The following is a 19,496-nucleotide window of genomic DNA, read 5'->3' on the forward strand; positions in this document are numbered from 1 at the left end:
CAGTTGTTGGAAAGTGAGCCAGTGAGAAGTCTTAGGGAGATTAGCTTTTAGCTACAGCTACAGGAAACTGGGGGAGGTCTTTGTTTGGGGGATGTTATCATTTAACTTATTTTTTTTTTTTTAAGTTAGGACCTTTTTGTGTAGTCTTAGCTTAGTTTTGTGTAGCCTTGACTAGCCATCCTCCTGCATCAGCTTCCCAAGTGCTGAAATCAAAGGTGCTGTGTATTCATGCTCTCTCTCTCTCTCTCTCTCTGTGTGTGTGTGTGCTTGTGGAAGCCAGAGGATAATCTCAGGGGCTGTTTCTCAGATGCTGTCCACTAGTATTTTGAGACAGATCTCTCATTGGCCTGGAGCTCACCTAACAGCCTAGGGGTCCACCGTCTCTGCCTTGCCAGCACTGGGATGCTGTGTCCAGCTTACTTCCATGCGGGTTCTGGGGACGGAACTCAGGTCCTGGGGCTTGCATCATTGAGCTATCTCCCCAGCCTTAGATGTTTGTTTTAGAAGAGAATTTTACCATAACCTTTGAAAACTGAGGATCTGACTTGTCAAATACAGGAAAAGATAATTGGATGGGCAAAGACACAAAGCTATTATTGAATCTCAGCTTAACATACAGGTGGGGACAGGCCTGGTGGGCAGGCCTGTAATCTTAGCTTGTCAGGAGGCTGAGGCAAAGGCCAGCCTGGGAAACTTATCAAGACCGTAACTCAAAGTTTAAAAAAAAAAAAAAAAAAAAAAGGTTGGCGATGCATCGAAGTAGTGGAGTGTTGCTTAGCAACATGCTAGGTTCAGTCCTCAGTACCAGACATTTTAAAAAAGGAAGGAAGGGGGTTAGGAATTTAGCTCAGTGGTAGAGCACTTGCCTAGCAAGCGCAAGGCCCTGGGTTCGGTCCTCATCTGGGGGGGGGGGGGAGTGAGGGAGACCACGGCAACGCGTCCAGGTAATCATCTGGGGGGGGGGGGCAGTGAGGGAGACCACGGCAACGCGTCCAGGTAATCATCTAGTCTGCGACTGTGCCTTCTCGTGCATGCCCTCTCCACGTACATTTAATTTGGATCAGGAGGGGAAAGGCCCAGTGTGCTCCTGGTCCCCTGAATCCTATTCCGTCCATGTCCACTGAAATCTTGGACGTTCTCCGTGGCCTGGATTTCTCAACCTAATGGGGAGCAAGTTCAAGTTGAGAACCCAAAGGCCAAAGTCACAGCCATCCTTCCCACTTAAAGCCCAGCCTGGGGGACACAGATCTGTCTCTGTCCCTCCCCAGCTGGGCTAGGAGTAAAGAGAGAGCTGTCTGTATTTCCTCCTACAGCTGAAACCAGTCAGCCTTGATCTGGGCCTGTGGGGACAGCGTGAAGGCCTTCAGTAACCCGGCTTGAATAAAAGGAAGAGAGCAGGGAGGGGCAGGGGTGTTTTTCTCTCCTCCCCGTCTCGCCCCCACCCACCTTCAAGGCTGGGCAGCTCTGCCCAGGATCCTATCAGGAGAAACTCCCTGCCCTTCCTTAATCCTGAGTTCCACAGTGCGGCGGTCTCCACGTTACATTATTCTAAAGAGGCAAGATGAAATCACTGTTCTTCCCAGGACCCAGTGGTGAAAATTTGTCCACGATATGCCTGAGCTATTCTTCCTCCCCCACTTCACCCACTGACCCCCTTCTCCTCCTCCCCCACGTCCCCCCCCCCCCCATCACCATCATCACCTTTCACACCTGTCTCCTCTCTTGGAGACTGGACTCTACTGCCCTCTAGTGGCCACCCAATCAGTCCCTTCAAGGACTTTACCACTAACGGTTACATAAACGGGAACGCTGAGGGACACCTACCCAAATCTCAGACACTCAAGTCCACGTTCATTCCCTCAACCTCTGACCTGTGGCTTGTTTCTTTCCTACCTCATCCCTAGAGAAAATCCCAAGCTGGAAATCCTGCAGCAGGAAAAAACAAAAACCCAAACCAAACCAAACCCAAAACCCCCACGGTCCATTGGTCCCCCGCCCCCCCACCTGCGCCTCAAATGTCATAATCACAAGCTAATTGGCCGCTACTGGGTTCTTCTAAGAAACTGTCAGCCCCCAGCCTTTTTGAGCCCAAGTCTTTTAGGCTATTCACTGGTTTCGCCACATCTCGTTGCTGTGGCGACGTCACTGCAAGACCGCGGTAGCTAACCAGGTCTGCTGTCTCCAAGGTAACAGACGCTTTGCGACCTTCGGTTTGCAGCGGTCGCACTGCAGTCTCCGCAGTGGTTGCTGGGCGACAGCGGTGGAGAGACGGGGGTGTCTTGAGTAAGGACCTGGGCTCGTCTTGGAGGGGAAGCTAGCCTATGCCTGAAGGAAGTGCTGGGCCCGGCGAGCAGGGGTGTGATCGGAAGCGACCCGACTGCTCTCCCATCGGCTGGGCCCATGGCTGGGGCGGAGTCCCCCGGTCGAGCACCGGGCTTGGCCTGGACCTGGAGGCCAGTGGCGCGGGACGCGCTCCTGGCTCGTGCCTTCCATTCATGCACCGAGCTGCAGGGACGGTTCTATCTGGTAGGGGGTCTCCTAGAAGGAGGTGCAAAAGTGCCCAGCAGCGATACTGTGATCTTTGACCCAGCCGGGGGCCAAGCTGTACGGCTGCCAGCCCCGGGCAGTCCCGCTCGCAGTCACCACGAAGCGGTCCTGGTGGGCGGACGTTGGCTCTGCGTGGTGGGTGGCTGGGACGGGTCCCGTCGCTTAGCCTCGGTGGCAGCTCTGGACACGGAGAGTGGAGTGTGGGAGGTATGGACTGCGAAACCTGGCAACTGCCCTCCTGCTGGCCTCAGCAGCCACACCTGCACTCGCCTCTCAGACGGCGAGCTGCGAGTGTCTGGCAGGGAGGGTGGCACCCGCACTCAGCGTCGCTATGGAAGCATCTACACGTTAAAGCTGGACCACAGCACCCGCAGTTATTGGTACAGCAACCTTTGCCCCAAACGTTTGTTTGTTTTCTCCGCACTCTAGAAACACAAAACCCAAACAAACTTCCGGGTAGCTGATTCCTGTCCTCACCCTATCTTGTAACTCTATCTGCTCCAAACCTGGCTTTCTCTTTCACAAGGGCACTCTGGCAAAGCGGTACATCATTCGAATCTTTTCAGAAAACCCGAATTTCTGTGTACCAACAGCTACAAGGAAGAAGGCTGCCACACGGTCTCACGATCAGGTCACTGTGCTGCCCTGCTGCCGACTGCCGGGCCCCACCCGGGTCATCAGCTATTGCTCTTCGGGGGCTGCAACTCGGTCGACCCAGAAGTAATTGGGAAATGGAGCCGTGGGAAAATTAAGGTATCAGCTACTTACATTTTAGAGCAGAAGAGGGCTAACACTGAGATGAGCAAACCCTTCTTCAGACAGTCCCTTTTTTCTCCCCCAAGGAGGAACCACCCGTTGCCCCTCATTTGACGGGACAGCTTGAAAGGCTTGTGAGCAGTGGGCAGGGCTTGCAGCAGGGACCCCAGAGCCTGCGCCATCATTCCTGTTCAGTGGTGGGACCTTTCGCTGTACTCTTTGGTGGTGAAACTCTGTCCAGAGCTAGAGACACGATCTGCAATGACCTCTACATCTATGACACCCGTGAGAGCCAAACTAATGTTGGGCGGGAGGGAAAGACATGAGAACCTAAAATCTACCAAAAGATGGAGTGGTGGGTACAGGAGAGGACAAATTAGTTGACAAGAGTTAAAGAGGCAGGCGCAGAGGCAGGAGGATCTCTGAGTTCAAGGCCAGCCTGGTCAACATAGTGAGTTCCAGGGCAGCCAGGGCTACACATAAGACCCTGTCTAATATATATTTAAATACACATTCTCTTTTTAAAAACAGAGTCAGAGCTGGGCTTTGGTAACACATGCCTTTAGTCCCAGCACTCGTGAGGCAGAGGCAGATGGATCTGTGAGTTCAAGGCCAGCCTGGTCTACAGAGCGAGTTCCTTGTCAGCCAGGGCTACACAGAGAAACCCTGTCTCGGAAAACAAAGCCAGGCATGGTGATACTCTGGGAGTTTGAGACCAGCCAGAGTAACATAGTGAGACCCTGTCTCAAGAAACAAAACAAAATAAAATAGAAAATATACATAGAATATTTGAAAAGGCCAACAAATCAAATGAGAAAAATACCAGGCGAGCATCTGATGTGTTGAAGGTGAGGAAGAAGTATCCCTCCTCAATAACCACCCTCTGCTCTCAACCCAACAGGCAAGTCTCCGCCTCTGTGGTTCCACTTCCCCTGTGCAGACCGGAGACTGAAGCGTGTGGGCCATCGCACTTGCCTGTGGAACGACCAGCTTTATTTGGTTGGGGGTTTTGGTGAGGACGGCAGCACAGCTAGCCCACAGGTTTGCATTCTGGAACTCTTTGTCTAGAGAACAGAAAGGCACATGGGTCAGGCCTCTCTCTGTGTTGTGGCAAACCCACACAGCATTCTCATCACAGCTATTGCACACTTTATCTGCTTATTAAATTCCAATCTGAGAATCAACACTTTGTCTCTGAATTCTTTTTGGAGGGCACTAAATAAGTAAACACCTTTATTTGCAAGGGAAAGGCCAAAGGATAAGCCTTCCTCATACTGGGAGCTATTAACCTGGCAGAGACAACTGCAAATCATCTATTTTTTTGTTTTGTTTTGTCTGAAATAGGGTCTCACTGTGTATAGCCTTGGATGGCCTGGAACTCAGAGATCTGCCTCCTGTTGTATTCCAAGCACTGAAATTAAAGGCATGTGTGCCACCATGCCCAGCTGTATGCTGTCTTTTGCCCTTAATGTAACCCTAAAGGAGAGAAAGTTTCAGGCTACAGCTAAGCATTCTGACCAAAACATTTAATTAACAAAAAATATTACAATAGCAGAGAAAATAATAATAATAATAACAACAATAAAAAGAAATTAGGAGTCAGGGGAAAAAAGTGCAGAGGCCTTAGTTCCTAAGAGACCAGCACTCCTGCTGAGCTGGACTTAGCCCCAGACCCTTCTGAGTTTTCCTTGGCTGCTGGCTTCTCATCTTCCCCCATAAGACGAATGTTGTGCTTTTCCCGAAATTCATTGAGTTCTTTCCCCTTTGCCTGGAGCTGCTGTGACAGAGTCTCGATGATCTTCTGTATCTGGAAGGTTAAGGGAGAGGTTAAGGTTAGAGGAGCGCACGTCTCTTTCCCACCCTGGAATGGACTAGAGGAAGCGGACAAGACAATACTCAACCTTACCTTTGGCCAGGAAGGAACAAAGCCCAGACTCTCAAACACAGTGTCCACTACAAGGGGATCACCTGAGCTACTTACTTCTGTTATTTATTTTTGACCATTTCATAAACATAAAGAATATAGTCTGATCATACTTAGATACTTTGCCCCCCTTTTCCCCACCCCACCCCCTTTGTTTTTTTGTTTTGTTTTGTTTTTGAGACAGGGTTTCTCTGTGTAGCCCTGGCTGTCCTGGAACTCACTTTGCAGACCATGCTGACCTCAAACTCACAGGGATCCATCTGCCTTTGCCTCCGTCCAGGCTAACCCTAACCCCACTCCTTTATCCACCTCCTCCACAGTCCCCCATCTCATAATCACATATCTCTGTTTTGTTTTGTTACCCACCAAGTTTAACCAGGACCACCCTTGTGGGCATGAGTCTGGAGCTATATCTACTGGAGGATGAGCAACTCACCAGGGCTACGAGACACCCTCTCTTAGCAACCTTCAACTGTCAACAGTCCCCAGGGAGGGTGGGCTGCTTGTTTTTAAAATACCATTTATCATACTATGGTTTCTTCTTTTAGGTTACATTCATTTCTTTACTTAGTGACTTATAGTTAGCCCAGGCTGGCTTCAAACCCAAGATTTCCCTGCCTCATCATAGCAAGTTAATCACCAATGAATGGTACCTCTTTCTCCTTTTAAAATGTCACTTATGGTATCTTTAGGGGTCTGGTTCAGTGGATCCGAGAGAGCGTAAGAAGTGGTATGTTAAACTGACTCTTGGCTGGAGGCAGAGCTCAGTGGCAGAGTGCTTAGCCTATTATGCATAAGGCTCTGGATTTGATGCCCAGCACTGTTAAACTAGTTCTTCAGGTGACTTTGATCCAGGTATCCATGGACTAACTGAGAAACACTGCTCTCCCCATCCTCCTCCCAAACCAACCACGTCAAAGAGCCTATGGAAAGGGCACTAGCCAGCAACTCTCCCATAAGGAGCTGGACTTCATAATCATAGAAAGGGCACAGACTAACAACAGGCTATATACTATCTTCAACAGGACTTTCTTCCTCACATTCCCTAAAACCCTGGGCATCCCCATAACCTCTTAGTTGCCCAAATTCCTCCTCAGGAATTCTTTTTTTTTTTTTTTTTTAAAGAATTTTTGTTTGTTTGTTTGTTTGTTTGTTTTGAGACAGGGTTTCTCTGTATAGCTTTGTGCCTTTCCTGGAACTCACTTGGTAGCCCAGGCTGGCCTCGAACTCACAGAGATCCGCCTGGCTCTGCCTCCCGAGTGCTTTTTTTAAAAGAATTATTTTTTTTTAAAGAATTATTTATTATGTATACAGAAGAGGGCACCAGATCTCATTACAGGTGGTTGTGAGCCACCATGTGGGTGCTGGGAATTGAACTCAGGACCTCTGGAAGAGCAGCCCCCCTCAAGAATTCTGGCTCACCTGCTCTTTGTTACCCTCCAAGGCAGGCAGCACTTCTTTGACGGTCCGCTCTACCAGCACCCCTCCAACCATTCGGTAGCACTTGCGGGTTTCATCCACTTCCTTCAGTGTATCAATCACTAGGCTGGGTAGGAGAACGAGACCTCAACATTCAGTTCCGCTCTAGTGCAACCCTCCCTCAAAAAGGCCCAGGCAGTTGCTCCACTATTTCTCTGACTTCCTCACCTGTGCTCATTCAATTCCATCTCCAGCTCAGCTGCTTTGGATGCCAAGCCTCTCTGTTCCTGCCGAAGGCGATTAAAGCCAGCAATGACCTAAGAGCATGAGAGAGAGAAGATGAGAGATGAGACCGTGAAAATGCCAGCAAGTAAAGGCAGCCCAGAGGATGGCCAATTTTACAAAGACGCAGAAGTGGATTCCCACCTTGGGAAAAAAGCAGAATACAAATTTGCAATTTCCTAGTCTATGGGATTCCTTCCCCAGTGCCTTCATGTGGGAGGGATTTACTAACAGATCTGAACCTGGGCCTATGCAAGAGGAGTAAATTCTTCTAACCACTGACCTATCTCGCCAGTTTCCACACCTCCTCACCCAAGATGTTTTCATTTTTAATTAGATGGATATGTGTGTGTTTGTGCACACACAGAGACGAGAAGAGAGTGTTGGATTCCCAGGAGCTGGAGTCCCAGGCCGGATATGGGTGCTGGGCATCAACCCTGGGTCCTCTAGAGGTACAGTATGGACTCCTAACCACTGAGCCCTCATCTTTTCAGTCCTTGCCTTTTTCTAAGATTTAAAGTGTCACTTTTATGTGTATGTGTGTGCCTGTGCATGTACATGTACATGTGTGGAGGTCAGAAGAGGGTGTCAGATTCACCTGGAACTACAGTTACAGGTAATTGCGAGCTTCTGGGTGTGGGGCCTGGGGACTGAACTCCAAAGGACAACTCTGCCAGCTCCATTCTCTCCTTCAGCTGTGCGTCCCAGGGGTCAAGCTCCGGTGGCCAGGCTTGTGCAGCAAGCGCTTTACTCACTAAACCACAAGAGCTCTGTAATAACAGCTCAGGGCTGGAGACAGCTCAGTGAGAGGTGCCTCAGCATGCAGGAGGCACTGGAGTTCAATTCCCAGCACCACTCCAATGATGAAAAAGAAACTCGTACATGGATGGTGTGCTAACTATCCCCATCCAACGTGGAACTTCCTCCTCTTTACCTGGGCAGGGCTTCTGAGGGGCCACCAATCACAAAACCCTTGTCCCCTGGACCCCAGAGGTCAGTAACCTATGCTAGTCTTTTTTCGGGTATCTGAGTTGTGGGTGGAGACAAAGGTATAATGGAAGCGGCTGGAGCTATGAACACTGTGGTCACAAAGAGGAGACCTTCTGCTCTGATTCCTGGGTTCCTTAAAGCGGCCCCAGTTCTTGAACTTTACTCTAATTAGCCCTTTTGTGCTGAGTTTTGCAAGCTGCCTGCTATTCTTCAAAACACTCATTAAAACAGGTCTGGTTGTTCACACCTGTAATCTGAGCACTCCCAGAGATCACGGTAAGCTCCAGGCTAGCCAGGGCCACAGTGATAAACTATCCTGAAAAGCTAAGAAAATAAAAAAAAATAAGAAAAAGGCAAACAAGTTGTTTGTTTGGTTTGGTTTAAAGAAAAAAAAAAGGGGGGGGGGGCTTGGCCTAGTGCACCGAGGAAGCTGAGGCAGGAGGATCAAGAGTTGAAAGGCCCTGTCTTTTCAGGGGAGGTGGGGGGAGGGAGAGTGGGGGAAGATGAAGAAAGAAAGGTAGGAAGGAAGAAGTGGAAAAGGAGAGGGGAAGGAAAGTCAAAAGTAATACTGTGACTAACCCAGACTCCAACCGTTCTCCAGCACCCAATGGCGCACTCTTCTGGACAGATGTGGTGCCACACTCCTAGCCAGCTTTCTCACTAACAGCAGCGTTTCCTACACACATACCTCTCCACCCTTTAACTGTAGCACTAGAGCTCAGGCCTAGGGCTTGCACTATGCTAAGAAGGCATCTACCAGTGAGCTGTCCCTTTACCCTATTTCCTTACTCTGGTGTGTATACGACCTAGTTTTGGTTGTTGTCTTTCAGGATAGGACGGTAATCTACTGAAATGTGTCAATTATCCCATTGTGGAAAAATTCAGCCATAAGTACAGTAAAAGTAATCGCATTGTCAGCAGCTAACTGCAACGTAACTTAGGTGAAATGCACGCCAATTTGTTTGTTTTCTAGACAGGGTTTCTCTGTATAACAGTCCTGGCTGTCCTGGAACTAGCTCTGTAGTCCAGGCTGGCTTTGAACTCAAGAGATTTGCCTGCCTCTGCCTCTCCCGAGTGCTGGGATTAAAGCCAGTTTTCAGCTGCCATCCCTGGGGTCTCTAGGATAAACAGTCTAGCTCTGTTTGCACTCCTCAGAATTCCCACTGTTCCTTTTAAAACATGAATTTCCTAGTGGTCTTCTCCCTATGGCTACATCTAATTCTTCTCCTTTCCTCACTCCCCATTGTATTTTTCTTCCCCTTCTAAGATTTATTTATCTATTTGATGTATATGAGTGCTCTATCTGTATGTATAACTTTAGGTCAGAATGGGCATCAGATCCCACTATAGATAGTTGTGAGCCACCATGTGGTTGTTGGGAATTGAACCCAGGACCTCTGGAAGAGCAGCCAGTGCTCTTAACCACTGAGCCATCTCTCCAGCCCCCATAGTATATTAAAATAAATCAATAAATAAGATTTACTTTATGTGGTCTTAGTTGTTGTTGGTAGTGGTGGCTTTTTTTGTTTGTTTGTTTGTTCTTGTTTTTGAAGACAGGGTTTCTCTGTGTAGCCTGGAACTTGCCCTGTAGACCAGGCTGGCCTTGAACTCAGAGATGCACCTGCCTCTACCTCCTAAATGATGGGATTAAAGGCATGCCACACCACCAACCCAGTTTTTTTCCCCTTTTAAACACGAAGTCTTTTCTATTTTTTTCTTTTTATTTATTAATTTATTTAGTCCCATATAGCCCAAGGTGACTTGAACTTCTGATCCTCTTGCCTCCACCTCCCAAGTCCTGCTAGGAATACAAGAGTACTGATCATACCCAGTTTATTCAATGCGCCGGGCAGTGGTGGCACACGCCTTTAATCCCAGCACTCGGGAAGCGAAGCCAGGCGGATCTCTGTGAGTTCGAAGCCAGCCTGGGCTACCAAGTGAGTTCCAGGAAAAAGGCACAAAGCTACACAGAGAAACCCTATCTCAAGGAAAAAAAAGAAAAAAAAAAAAAAAAAAAAAAAAAAAAGAAAAGAAAAAAGAAAAAAGCCTTTCACCAGTTTATTCAAATGCTAAGCATTCAACCCAAAGCCCCATGCACAGAAGACAAGCACTCTACCAACTGGGCTATACCTCCAATCCCAAATCTTCTCTATTCATAATTGTATTATTTGTCACTATTTACCCTGCCCTCTTTTCTGTTATCACCCAGAAAAATTTAAATACGCAAATATAACCTATTTTTAACCACTAAGTCTTTCATGACCCTACAACTGCTTTCCACAGTATGGAAAGTAAAGAGCATCTACTGTGCTCCAAGCATTATGATAGCCTAGATGTTCCATCTCATTTATGTCTAAAAAATGAAACAGACTAAGGTCCAGCTCAGTGGTAGAGCACTCTGTGTGTCAGGGTTCAATTTACAGCCTGGGGGAGGAGGGGACAACTATAAAATATGTACCTTAGTTTATAAATCAAGAGTCACGGCCCCGATGCAGGCAGAGCTGGACTTATACACAGGCTTCTCTACATCTAAGAACCTTTTCTACGACTGATGTTGTTTCTGGCTTGTTATACACTAATCTCAGTTCTTCCTGTCTCATTTCTACAGTGGGAAGTGACTAAAGAGTCTGTTCGTATTATTCCTTCACTTTATTAGCTGCAGTTTCAATTTATTTGTTTGTTTGTTTTTGTTTTGTTTTTTGAGACAGGGTTTCTCTGTGTAGCTTTGCGCCTTTCCTGGAACTCACTCTGTAGCCCAGGCTGGCCTGGAACTCGCAGAGATCGGCCTGGCTCTGCCTCCCGAGTTGCTGGGATTAAAGGCGTTCGACAACAGCGCCTGGCCTGTTTTTGGTTTTTTCAAGATAGGCTTTCTCTGTGTAGTTTTGGTGCCTTTCCTGGAACTTATTCTGTAGCCCAGGCTGGCCTTGAACTCACAGAAATCCACCTGGCTCTGCTTCCGAGTACTGTTTGATATTCTTTTTAAAAAGATTTATTTATTATGTATAGTGTTCTGTATGTACGTATGCCTGTACACCAAAAGAGGGTGCCAGATGTCATTCAGATGGTTCTGAGCTGCCATGTGGTTGCTGGGAATTGAACTCAGGACCTCTGGAACAACAGCCAGTGATCTTAACCACTGAGCCATCTCTCCAGCCCTCAAATGATATTCTTAGATATTTCTATAGTTTATGAACCCAAGCCTTCTCGTAGACTTACAATTAACCATTACAGAAGATTTTTAAACTTTTTTTTTTTTCCAGGCCAGAAAGATGGCTCAGTATGTAAATGCTTTTGCTGCCCAAGCCTGATGACCAGAGTTACATTCTCAGAATCCACGCAAAAGTGGAAAGAAAGAACCAGTTCTGGGTCTGCAGGATGGCTCAGTAGATGAGGGCACTTGACAAGCCTGGAATCAGCAGGACCCACATGGTAGAAGGAAAGAACTAACTCCGGTGAGTTATCCTGACCACCATATCTGTGCTGTCATATGGATGAACATGCATGCACATGCAATAAACATATTAAAATGCACTAAGAAATAGGGTACTCCAAGGAAAGCACCAAACTACATCAGTTCATGACCACCAAGCCAACAAAGACTCCTATACACCAAGGAGAAAGACTGAAGCATCAAAGTACAAGAAAGAATAAATGTCACCGGGCGGTGGTGGCCACGCCTTTAGTCCCAGCGCTTGGGATGCAGAGGCAGGCGGACCTCTGTAAGTACCAAGATGGCCTGGTCTATAGAGCAAGTTCCAGGACAGCCAGAGAACTTTGTCTCGAGAAACAAAACAAACAGACAAAAAAAACCAAACCAAACCAAAACAAAAGAGTAAATTTCAAGACAGGGATAGAAGAACAAAGGAGAACTAAGGAGGATGCTATCACTCCTTAAACCCAGATCGGTGGTACATGCCTGTAATCCCAGCACTTAGAGATTGAGCCAGAAGGATCTGGAGCTCGGGGTTAGCCCTAGTTACACAGTGAGTTCAAGGCCAGACTGGGCTTCATAAAAATGAGACAGACACAAACACACACACTTCATTGAGTCCAACACAGTAAGTCAACAAACCCCAAATATGAAGAGTGGAAAAAACTACCAATAGTCCAACCAACCAGAAACACATTTAACAAAATTACAGTAATTAGAAAACCTTAATGTAGCCGGGCGGTGGTGGCGCACGCCTTTAATCCCAGCACTTGGGAGGCAGAGGCAGGCGGACCTCTGAGTTCGAGGCCAGCCTGGTCCCCAAAGCGAGTTCCAAGACAGGTGCAAAGCTACACAGAGACACCCTGTCTCGAGAAAAAAAGAAAACCTTAATGTAAAAAGTCTTAGCACTCCATACAGTAGGGCAGTGGTGGTGCATAGCTTTAGTCCCAGCACTCTGGAAGCAGAGGCTGGTGAATCTGAGTTGAGGCCAACCTGGTCTACAGAGTGAGTTCAAGGACAGCCAGGGCTACATGGAGAGACCCTGTTTTAGAACAAAGCAAAACAAATAGATAAGGCCAAGCAAAGCTTGACATGGTGGCCAATGCCTTTAATCACAGCACTTGGGAGGCAGAGGCAAGTAGATCTTTGTGAACTCAAGGCAGGACTCGTGTACACAGTTGAGTTCTAGGACAGGTAGAGCAGTGAGACCCTATCTCAAGAAGAGGAAGAGAGAGAGAGAGAGAGAGAGAGAGAACGAACAGATGACTGGGTCAAAAAACAAGACCCAACTAAAAAACATACCACCCAGCTTAAAGACAGAATTCATAATTCAAAGAAAGTAAGAAAGATGGCTCAGCAGTCAAGAGCACAAGCTGTACCCAAGAGAACCCGGATTCCATCCCAGCACCCACATGACAGACAGTGCATACCATCTGTGACTTCAGCCTCAGGGGTCCACCACCCACTTCTGACCTCTGTGGGCACCAGACATGCATGTAGGCAAAACATTTATACACAAAAAAACAATTTTTTTTTTTCCAGACAGGGTTTTTCAGAAAGGCTGGCCTTGAATTCAGAGTTCTGCCTGCCTTTAAAAAAAAAAAAAAAGCCTAAAAGCTTAGAAAATTCACAGCCTGGATGTACAAAGTAGAAATAGGTTCAAGAAGGTGGCCAGGCCACCAAGATGGTTCAGCTGGTAAAGGTATTTGTAGTCAACCCTGGCTACCTGAGTTTGAGCCCTGATTGTCAAGGTGGAAAGAGAGAACCAGTTCTCCAAAACTATCTCTGAACACTGTGGTATCTCCACAAACACAAAATAAATAAACGTAAAAAGTTTTTCTTTCTTTTTTTATTTTTTATTTTTTTCCTTTTTGGAGCTGAGGACTGACCCAGGGCCTTGCACTTGCTAGGCAAGCGCTCTACCACTGAGCTAAATCCCCAACCCTCTTTCTTCTCTCTCTCTCTCTCTCTCTCTCTCTCTCTCTCTCTTTCTTTCAAGAGGGTCATCAGCCATTTTCTAAAAAAATTAGAACTGGGTGGTCCAAGCCTTTGATCCCAGCACTCAGGAGGCAGAGGCAGGCAGATCTCTGAGTTCAAGGCCAGCCTGGTCTACAGTTCCAGGGCAGCCAGGGCTACACAGAGAAATCCTGTCTTGGGGAAAGAAAAAAGAAAAGAGCTGACAGAGGAAGCCAAGTGCTATTTATTTATTATACAATTGCAAAAAGGTCAGCAGGCATTCTGGAGACTTGGGGCTGTCCCTCTAATCATGGAACCAAAGTTAGGGTCTAGAGAGCAGAAAACCCATTGCCTAGTCTACCTAGCCTGCGCTCCTCACATCCCACATGCTCCAATTATCTGAGTGCAGCCTGTACTGAAGCTGGAGACAGCATCATTAGCAGTAACCTGGGGTAGTGTCCATGCCTCTCATGGTGCTAATTCTGCAGGCTGGCAGAATGCAAGAACTGTGGAGAAATGGCTTCCTCTACCAAAATCTCAAAAAATGCACTGGACTGTCAGGATGGGGTGGGGGTGTCCTGACAGAAACCTGATGTAGAAATGGAAACTGTCACAGAGAATCCTCACTGGAATAATCCTCAGCGAAGGCCAGGCAGCTACCAGCTCCCCAATAGTACAGCAATTGTCAATGTACACTGTCTGCCTGGAAAAGCTGGAGGCATCACCATGCACCTCTAGGCCAAGAGCACGAAGCATGGTCTGAGCCTAGCAATCCCACAGATGTGGAGCTGCTCAACATCTCAGAGGCCCCATCCCTGCCCCAGAGTTTCCAAATGGCACATGGGGAGAAAAACTAACAGAATTGTAAGACAATGCCTGCCCTCTTGGAATCAGACTTAAAGCTTGTTACCCGCTCCTGGCTTACTTCTCTTAGAATGGGAATGTCTACCCTCTGCCCACCTCTGCATTACATGCCAGAAGGGGATAAACTGCTTTTCACTGCACAAATGACTCTGGAATCTTGAGTTAGTACTGGAACAAATTAAGACTCTGGGGACTATTGGGGCAGAAGGATCCTATTTTGCATTGTTAGGGCATGAGTTTTAGGACTAAGGGGTATAAAGCTATGTTTGAGTAGGATTTATCCTCTCCAAAACACACGCTGAACCTTGACTATCAAGTGACAAGAATTTTTATCTTTTTGAGACAGAATCTTATGTAACACACTTGTGTAAATGGAAGTTTCTGTCCCACCAGCAACTCCCAAATACCTAGCAGCAGCTTCCCAAATAACTGACTCAGAGGCTTAACATTACTTGTAAATGCTCAGCTAGTAGCTCAGGCGTATTACTAGCTAGCTCTTACTCTTAAATTAACCCATAATTCTTATCTATTTTATTTTATTTTATCTATGTTTTTTCACGTGGCTTGGTACCTTTTCTCAGTGTGGCATTCTCATCTTGCTTCCTCTGTGTCTGGCTGGCGACTCCTGACTCCGCCCTTCCTCTTCCCAGAATTCTTCTAGTCCGGTCACCCTGTCTATACTTCCTGCCTGACTACTGGCCAATCAGCATTTTATTAAACCAATTCAAGTGACAAATCTTTACAATGTACAAGAGCATTATCCCACAGCAAACTTCAACTCCTAATCCTCTTGCCTCTACCCCTCCCCCCAAATACAGGGACTACAGACTCATACATCACAGCCTACTTTGTGGCAAGACTTTTTTTTTTTTTTTGGAGCTGAGGATCGAACCCAGGGCCTTACGCTTGCTAGGCAAGTGCTCTACCACTGAGCTAAATCCCCAACCCGTGGCAAGACCTTTTATTTTTTTAGTTTATTATTGTATGTGTATACATACAATATATGTGTAAGTGTGTGTATCACGGAACACATGTGGAGGTCAGCAGTTGGTTTTTTTCCTTCTACCTTTATGTGGGTCCTGGGAATGAAACAGATCACAATGCCTTTACCTCCTGAATCATCTTGCTGGCCCTATGAAAGAACTCTTCTCTTTCCAGATTTTTCCACTTTGTGTGTGTACACACACCCGCGTATGGGTGCCCATGTGTATGAGTGTATGTGGAGGCCTAAGGTTGACATGAGAAGAAATCACCCCCCAACACACACCCACCCACCCTCTGCAGGAGCAGGCTGGTTTCCGGGAAAGCAGGTTTTTGTAAAGTCAGGCTGCCGCTTGAGCTTTTCTTTTCTGCAGTGCTCACTGGCCCTTTCCCTGTCTGGAATGAGGCTCTTGCCTATACTGTTGCTACGGCCATGAAATCGTCAGCTTCCAGAACTCTGAGATACAATAAATCTTTCATTTGTAAACTTCCCAGGCTTCCCTAGGCTACTGTAGTATGTACTGGGGCATCTTCCTTTTAAACACATCCATATGCACACACAAAAGAGTAAAGTGAGCCGGGCGGTGGTGGCGCACGCCTGTAATCCCAGCACTCGGGAGGCAGAGGCAGGTGGATCTCTATGAGTTAAGAGGCCAGCCTGGTCCACAGAGCTAGTCCAGGACAGGTTCCAAAGCTACACAGAGAAACCCTGTCTCGAAAAACCCAAAAAGAGTAAAGTGTGAGACTACCAGAAGACACAGTCCAAAATGTAATAGCCTTGTATAGTAAGATTATTTCCTATTTGTACCTTTCCTTATACTTTCTACACTTACTACAATAAAATATAGTTTTATGGTGTAAAACTAATAGTAAAATATATGTTTCTGTGATTTCCTCACAGCCTACATTAAAAAGTCCCAAATTTGGAGAGCTACAGAGATGGCACATCAGTTAAAAGCACTGGCTGCTCTTGCAAAGGGCCTGGGTTCAGTTCCCAACACCTACATGGAGACTCACAAATGTCTATAACTCCAGTTCCAGGGGATCTGATGTTCTGAACTCCATAGTTCAAGGGCACAAGCACAAATATGGTGTATATGGCGTTATGAATATGAATATATGCACAAGCATGCGCGCAAACACACACACACACACACACACACACACACCTCCAAGTGCTTTGGAGCACCTGGGAGGTGGAAACAGGAAGAACGCCACAAGTCCTAGACCAGCATGGTCTACATAGCAAGTTCCAGGATAGCCAAGGCTATCTAGGGAGATCCTATCTCAAACAGCAAAACAAACAAACAAACAAAAAAAAAAAACTAATAAAAAATAAATAACAGAAAATAAAACAAGTGACTCATACGAAGTATTACCTACTCCTATCTTCCTTATAAAAGACACATTTGGATTGAATTAACATCTGTGATAAACACTTTAATTGGGCTGGGGAGAGAGTCCCACAGTAAAAAGCCCAAGAATCTGAATGTGATCTCCAGAACACTTAAACAAACAAACAACAGGAATGAACCGCCTGGCAATGGAGTGTTAGTGACCTTGAATTTTGAGGCACATTTGTTAACCCAGTGCTGGGGAAAGGGAGAACCTAGGGCTTTCTGGCTAGTCATCTTGGCTAGTTTGGCGAGTTCTAGGCCAAATGAAAGAACCTGTCTCAAATAACCAAGTTGACAGTGCACCAGGCACGGCACCTATGATTCCTGTCTCCTCTGGCCCCAACACAGACATGAATGCACATTTCTTCAGTCTCCTCTGAGGACTTTTCTCTATCACCCCTTTGAGTAACAGCATCCATCCCTTTTCCACTTTTTCCCTCATCTACAGTACCATTATCCATCAGAGACAGAAACCCAAAGCCCTCTTTAAATCTTGCAATACATAGCTTTTAAGTCCACTAGCATTTCCAATGGCAGGCAGTTCATGTCTCAATGCTTTCCAACATTACTTCTAACCGAAAACTCTTCACTTGACCAACCTTTCTCATCTTTTACAATTAAGATGAAGAATTTTATCCTCTAGAAAGTAAAAGCAAATTATCATTTATAAAAATTGTTTAGGCCAGACAGTGGTGGTGTACGCTTTTAGTCCCAGCACCCAGGAGGCAGAGGCAGGCGGACTGCTGCGAGTTTGAGGCTAGCCTGGTCTACAGAGCTAGTTCCAATGACAGCCAGGGATACACAACGAAACCCTGTCTTGAAACAAAACAAAATAACAAAAACAAACAAAAAATTGTTTAGATTATGTGCATGTATGTGTGTCAGTGTGAGAACAAGTACACCCAAGTGCAGTTGCCTTGGAGGCCAGAACAGGGTTTGGATTCCCTTGAGCTGAGGTCTAGGGGATTGTGAGCCAACCAACAAGGTGTTGGGAACTAAACTTGGGACTCTGCAAAAGCCATCTCTGGAGCCCCTTACTAGCATCCATGTATCTGTTAGCTAGCATTTATTTGTCTGTTTGCTTATTCGGTTTCCTCGAGACAGGACTTCTCTGTGTAGCCTTGGCTGTCCTGAAACTAAACTAGCTCTAGACCAGGCTGGCCTGGAACTCACAGAGATCCTCCTAACTCTGGCTCCCGAGTGCTGGGAACAAAGGTGTGAGCCACCACTGCCTGGTCCACAAAATAATTTTTGAAGTCTCATTGTTTTATTTGTCCTTCTGTCTGTCTGTCTTGGTTGTTTTTGAGACTGTGTCTCACCATGTAGCCCAGGCTAGCCTGGAACCGTAATCCAGCAGGAAGACAGGTATGAGCCACCACACTCAGCTAGCTATCTTGTTTTCTGATGAGTCTTTGACCAAACTGAAGACAAGGTCTGGTCCATTTACCCATTTCTCTGTGCTCAGCAGAGCCTAACACAAGACAGACCCTCAGAAAGCATTAGGTTTTTGTTGTTTTTCCCATTATGTCAGAGGCTACTTCTTCCATCCTCAAAATGTCGCTGTTAGAAGTGCACTTATTTTCTGCCTCACAGTAGAATTATGAAAATCCCCCCTTTTTTTTGCCCCAACAGGTTATGTTCTTTGATAGGGCAGGTTTTTAATTCTTTATGCCAATACCTTTACCTGCCTGTACTGATTAACTGACAAATGTATCTATGATTAAAATAACTGTTCAATACACACATACCCTAACCCCTGAGCCTCCAACCCAGAGACCTGAACACCCTCCCATACCTACACTTCAAGGCTTTCTCATTTGACCCACTAAACTAAACCCCTAACTTCAATTCTTTTCATTTCAATTGTGTGATTTTTCTTCTAATATCGATTAAACACTAGTCCCATGATTAACAGGGCATGGTCGTCATACCACAAAGGGCTTTCTGGTTAGTCAGATGTATCCTGATGTTATGTAGAGCAGGAAAAGAAAACTTGGATTAAAAAAGGGTTTCTGGTCTCTTCTGAAAAGTCAAAGTCAATCTACACTCCGAGAACACAGTCAGCGAGTTCGAGACCAGCCTGGGCTACTTAGTGAGACTATGTCTCAAAGACCAAACAACCCTGGCCCGGCATAGTGACACAGGCCTTTAATCCCAGAATTTGAGAGGCGGGGGCAGAGAAAAGCAGATCTCTGAGATCCAGGCCAGCTTGGTCTACACAGTGAATTTCAGAAAAGCCAAGCCTACATAGATCGACCCTGTCGCGACCTCCATCCTCCACCCCAAAACCAAAAACCAACCAACCAAACCACAAAGCCAATCTGCTGAAGACTCCTTAGTTAAAACAGTTACAGAAGACTAAACTGGTCGGGTCTGAGTCACGTGGCTCTGCAGAGTGTGGGCGACCGTGAACAGGGTTTTAGAGTCACAGACGAATCAATTAATTGACTAATACCCTCTGGGACTCGTTACTAGATGCCACGCCAACCCATACCCTCTTTATGGTATCTCGGAGACGGGGAAAACGATGACCCATCACCTTAAAGCCCAGGACACCCTCCCAGATCCCGCACCTCAGAGCTTCCCCACTCGACTCGCCCTCCCACCCCGCAGGCGTGGCTCTCATCTACGTACCCACCTCTCACTCCCTAGGAGGGTTCGTGATCACCTCCAAGGACCTCGCCACCCCACACCCGGTCCCCGGCCCCTGTGTGTGACCACGGAGGGCGTGGGAGGGGCTAACGCCACAAACCCTATTTCCTGCACGAACTCGACGTGGACCCAGTTGCCCTCAGCGCTCGCGGATCCTCACCTGTTCGGCAGACACCGCCCCCTTCCCCGTGCTGCTCCCGCTGCTCTTGCTCACACGACCGCCGCTGTCCGCCATCTTCGCCACCAGCAAGCTTTCCGGCCTGCGCACTCCCACTGCGTCACATCCGGTCTGGTAGTT

At 46.9% G+C, this 19,496-nt stretch overlaps 2 protein-coding genes across 2 annotated transcripts; one reads left to right on the forward strand and one right to left on the reverse strand.

Moving 5' to 3' along the window:
- Positions 1 to 2,197: 2,197 nt before the first annotated feature.
- On the forward strand, positions 2,198 to 4,487 carry Klhdc9 (kelch domain containing 9). Its single transcript, XM_036202366.1, has 4 exons — positions 2,198 to 2,927; positions 3,141 to 3,300; positions 3,390 to 3,588; positions 4,205 to 4,487. The coding sequence occupies exons 1-4, from the start codon at positions 2,401 to 2,403 to the stop codon at positions 4,369 to 4,371; spliced, it is 1,053 nt and encodes a 350-aa protein (XP_036058259.1). The 5' UTR covers positions 2,198 to 2,400; the 3' UTR covers positions 4,372 to 4,487.
- A 321-nt stretch (positions 4,488 to 4,808) lies between these two features.
- Pfdn2 (prefoldin subunit 2) lies at positions 4,809 to 19,483 on the reverse strand. Its single transcript, XM_036202057.1, has 4 exons — positions 19,359 to 19,483; positions 6,875 to 6,963; positions 6,650 to 6,773; positions 4,809 to 5,110 (listed from the first exon to the last, which is right to left on the reverse strand). Exons 1-4 carry the CDS (start codon positions 19,431 to 19,433, stop codon positions 4,934 to 4,936), a joined length of 465 nt encoding a protein of 154 aa, XP_036057950.1. The 5' UTR covers positions 19,434 to 19,483; the 3' UTR covers positions 4,809 to 4,933.
- Positions 19,484 to 19,496: the final 13 nt, after the last annotated feature.

The sequence above is a fragment of the Onychomys torridus genome, chromosome 11 (assembly GCF_903995425.1).
Source record: "Onychomys torridus chromosome 11, mOncTor1.1, whole genome shotgun sequence".
Taxonomy (NCBI): domain Eukaryota; kingdom Metazoa; phylum Chordata; class Mammalia; order Rodentia; family Cricetidae; genus Onychomys; species Onychomys torridus.

What these genes read in the sequence shown, in the direction of transcription:
- Klhdc9 (XM_036202366.1), top strand. Translation starts at nt 2,401, where the DNA reads ATGGCTGGGGCGGAGTCCCCCGGTCGAGCACCGGGCTTGGCCTGGACC. An exon ending in CACAGCACCCGCAGTTATTG is followed by an intron (nt 2,928 to 3,140) that starts GTACAGCAACCT and finishes GTGTACCAACAG; the next exon opens with CTACAAGGAAGAAGGCTGCC. An exon ending in GGAGCCGTGGGAAAATTAAG is followed by an intron (nt 3,301 to 3,389) that starts GTATCAGCTACT and finishes TTCTCCCCCAAG; the next exon opens with GAGGAACCACCCGTTGCCCC.
- Pfdn2 (XM_036202057.1), bottom strand. Translation starts at nt 19,433, where the DNA reads ATGGCGGACAGCGGCGGTCGTGTGAGCAAGAGCAGCGGGAGCAGCACG. An exon ending in GGGCGGTGTCTGCCGAACAG is followed by an intron (nt 6,964 to 19,358) that starts GTGAGGATCCGC and finishes TCATGCTCTTAG; the next exon opens with GTCATTGCTGGCTTTAATCG. An exon ending in ATGGAATTGAATGAGCACAG is followed by an intron (nt 6,774 to 6,874) that starts GTGAGGAAGTCA and finishes TCTCCTACCCAG; the next exon opens with CCTAGTGATTGATACACTGA.